Source organism: Saccostrea cucullata, unplaced genomic scaffold (genome assembly GCF_032062105.1).
Source record: "Saccostrea cucullata isolate Sc308-1 unplaced genomic scaffold, CSIRO_AGI_Scuc_v1 ctg13399, whole genome shotgun sequence".
Taxonomy (NCBI): domain Eukaryota; kingdom Metazoa; phylum Mollusca; class Bivalvia; order Ostreida; family Ostreidae; genus Saccostrea; species Saccostrea cuccullata.
Window position 1 is genome coordinate 3,335 of NW_026919328.1, and position 3,779 is coordinate 7,113.

The window sequence follows — 3,779 nt, forward strand, 5'->3', positions numbered from 1 at the left end:
GAATACCTATTTTTACCCACTTTATCCCCAGGGGCCACTTTTTAAAAACAAAATTTGAATCTTCACAACATTGGGATAATAATTAATACGACTGTTGAACTGCTGTTTCTGAAAGAACAAAAAATCTTCTGTTCATCCATAGTCAATGTTTGAACAAATTAAAATCCAAACTATCTGGGATATCAAATGCATGCAAAATAACGTGAAAGCTTGTTGCATTCCTCATTATTATTTTAATTCCTATATACATGCATTCACATGTAAAACATTGATTTCCTACAATAGTCCCATGCATACCCCCAGGGATCATGATTTGAAAACACTGAAACTTGAATCGACTCAATATAATGAAACTTTGTATAAAAGATTTATCTTTTGTAGGCCAGTAGTTCTTGATAAGAATATTTCTTTCCGTGTCAAGTTTATATAAAAATTGGCCCATTAATTTGGAGAATGTATAAAATGTACATGATGTACGTACTATAAAGTTTATATAAGAACAGACAAAAGGGCAGATAGATGGACAAATAATCAGGGAAATTAACTTGAGACTGGTTCAAGTAATTTGAGACAGTTTTAAATAATGACAGACTAACCATTCAGTACGTTTAAGAAATGTAACAATGTAACCTAAAAATAAAGTGCATTTAAAATTGTCAAAAAGTCACAATGTAAACAAATCATGCCCCAAAAATTTTTCGTCCTTTTAAAGTTCTGAAGCACAGTGGTAAGATATGAGATTTTTTTTATGTCACATGTTGGCATCAAAAGTAAATAAAAATTCATCTTTTTACACTCTTTTAAATTACGTTATCCATCTACCCTTAATTTTAGCATTTCATTAATGCAAATATTAAACAAAATCTAAAATGAAAGCAGAATTCAGACTTTCCAAACCTAAATATAGGTAATGAAAAATTTAAGCAATTTCCGTCAGGAGAAATGGATTTTGGCAACACCCCATACAAGTAAGAAAAATGAAATCAGATATACTGGTGAAATTAATGTATTTAAAATTTATTCATGAGTGGATTGCTAAACATAAAATGTACATATAATAAACATATATGTATTCCAATTTCTATCAGTGAAAGAAGTATACAGCACTTGTCAGAATCTGCATTTATGGGACTGTGTAAAAAACTGGGAACTTCACACCAGTTGTCCATAAGGAGAGATGTCATGGAAGTTTTCAATATATTGAACAGTCATGTCAGAGCTGATGATATAGCAGTTTTCTCGAGTGGAAGTAGAAGTGAAGGATTCAGACTGAAAGAATCCGATGTAGATATGATGATATGGCCAAATAATCATCGGGTGATCTGGGACGTATCTCAGACCAGGTATTACCATGCACAAAGACGCGTGACAATTCTTTCAGACAATTCAGATAGCCCACCGGGGTACACTTTACTCTGGTTACCAGTACCTAGAGCATCAAATCATGTAGTGCGATCTACTTTCAAAATGAACGATAGATATTATATATCTAGTTCTTTATACAGAGAGAATGTGCGTTCTGTATTAATATCTAATTCTAATATACATGGACCATGTAGTCTAGGTGTTATAGAAGGTTTTGAATATGATTATGCCCACTGTTTTGCATCCGACTTTTGGCCCCCATCTGCCTCTTCATGGATTGAAAGATGTCACTTATGGCCAAAACGCCGTGTTGTTCATGACATCATTACTAGTGGGTGTCACTTTGTAGCTATAGGACACAGTTTAGGCAAACATTTACACCATGAGTGGAGGATATCATTCTTGAAAGCAGAACAAAAGCTCACCTACACAATGAACCATTGCCAATTTTTAACATACGGCTTGCTGAAACTGTTCTTAAATGAAGTAATTAACATTGAATTAAGTGAGGAAGAAAAATTACTGTGTTCCTATCACATGAAAACAGCTATTTTCTGGGTTCTGCAAGAAAATAAGATTCCACAATGGACTCCACAAAATCTTCTTGAGTGTTTCTGGGTCTGCTTTAAACTCATTCTGAAATGGGTCTATGAAGGAGTGTGTCCTAACTTTTTTATTCCAGAAAACAACATGTTTTTGACCAAAATCTATGGTGAACCACAAGTAATGTTATTCCTTCAACTGTTTACATTATATGAAAAGGGCATATCATGCCTGTTACTGAGTCCCTCCATCAGGCCCTATATCATTAATGCCCTTTATAATCCCCAATGTCCCATTCGTATAGACGAAAAATCTTTGATCGCTGAGGCTGAGAGTGATGCAGAACTATTTGAAGAGATAGATAAAAATGATCCACCACCAGATGATCTGGACTTTGACAGTTATAAGAGTATCTTGGACCAGATAGAAAAATTGATGGGTTTCCACCTATCAAAGTATCACATTGTCATGTTACAGAATTATACGTCAGTAATCCTTCAACGAACTGCATTCCTGATACACAATACGTATATGAGCTACAAGACCCATACTGAAGTTAGCAAAAACAAAGTGATATACATTCCTGATAAATTGTCCTGCCACATGCTGAAATTGGCAGCCAAGTTCGGTTGTATTTCTGACAGATTGTACCTTGCAATGTATTATTACCAAACATGCAGATACGAAGAAGCTTTATCTGTTATAAAAATAGCAAAAGACAAATTAGCACGGCCGTATCTGGTGTACATGTCTGAGGTTGATGCAGAAAAGTATACCGAGGCTGTAGGTGGAAGGTCATTATCTACAAAATTTAGACAGTCTTTGGCAAATGATATCAACTTATGCAACTATACAGTTTATATCAATGATTTAATAATAGAGCAACAGTCTATTTTACAGAACAGATGGGAAAAACTGTCAATCCCACCCCTCGTATTGTCCTTAATGCTAGAGGTCTTATGTTACAAACACCTTAATACTTCAAGTGACAAAGCGTTGAATGAACTACTGGCCCTAGTTCACTATGATCAAGGGAAACATATACCCATTATATTCAGAGACATATCATGGCAGATCTTGGGGATCTGTCAACAGACGACAGGAGACCTCAAGGCTGCTCTATTTTCTTACCAACAATCACTCAGACAACGTTCATTCCTCCACATGGAAACTGCTTCAATAATACGAATTTTAATATTGATTTACGAACATTTATTTCGCTACGTGTAGTTAAGAAGTATTCAGCATTCAAGTATCTTGACAGATTCTGGAGATCTGTCAATAGATTACAGGGAACCTCCAGACTGCTCCACACTCTGACTATAAATCACTAAGACAATGTCCGCTTCATAAATTACAAGCTGCAACATTGAAAAGAATACAGAATAAATATTGTAGATATTAATTGTCCATGTAACTTGAATGTGATATATTAAACTTGTTTTTCTGTTTATTTTAATGAATTTATATTTTTGTTTTTTAACATTGAATGATAGATATGTAATTTTATAAATAATCATGATAAAGAAGGTAGATTGTTGTGTAGATTTTGAAATGCCTTTATCGAGCCAACACTAGGCTACTGTCAAGAATAACAGTAATACTACCCAAAGCTGATGTTTGACTATGGGGTAAGGTCAATTCCTTTCACTGACCGAATAAAAAAAATAATTTCCGTATTTATGAAAACTTCAGATTTGGTTTATTTTATACTTGCAATTTAACAAAGAAATGAAGTATAAAAGAAAAGAACATAAAATGTAAGTAATTGAAGTACAATACATCTTAAACAATACTATCTTGTAAGGCTTTATATTCGAACAAAAACAAAATTCGATACGATATTTCTAATGTAAAGGAGAAAGTCCAAA

The 3,779-nt window shown here is 33.8% G+C and overlaps 1 protein-coding gene across 1 annotated transcript; it reads left to right on the top strand.

The window, feature by feature from the left end:
* The first annotated feature begins 1,125 nt into the window (after positions 1–1,125).
* On the top strand, positions 1,126–3,138 carry LOC134229524 (uncharacterized). The gene has a single exon (XM_062711283.1). The coding sequence runs from the start codon at positions 1,126–1,128 to the stop codon at positions 3,136–3,138; it is 2,013 nt and encodes a 670-aa protein (XP_062567267.1).
* Positions 3,139–3,779: the final 641 nt, after the last annotated feature.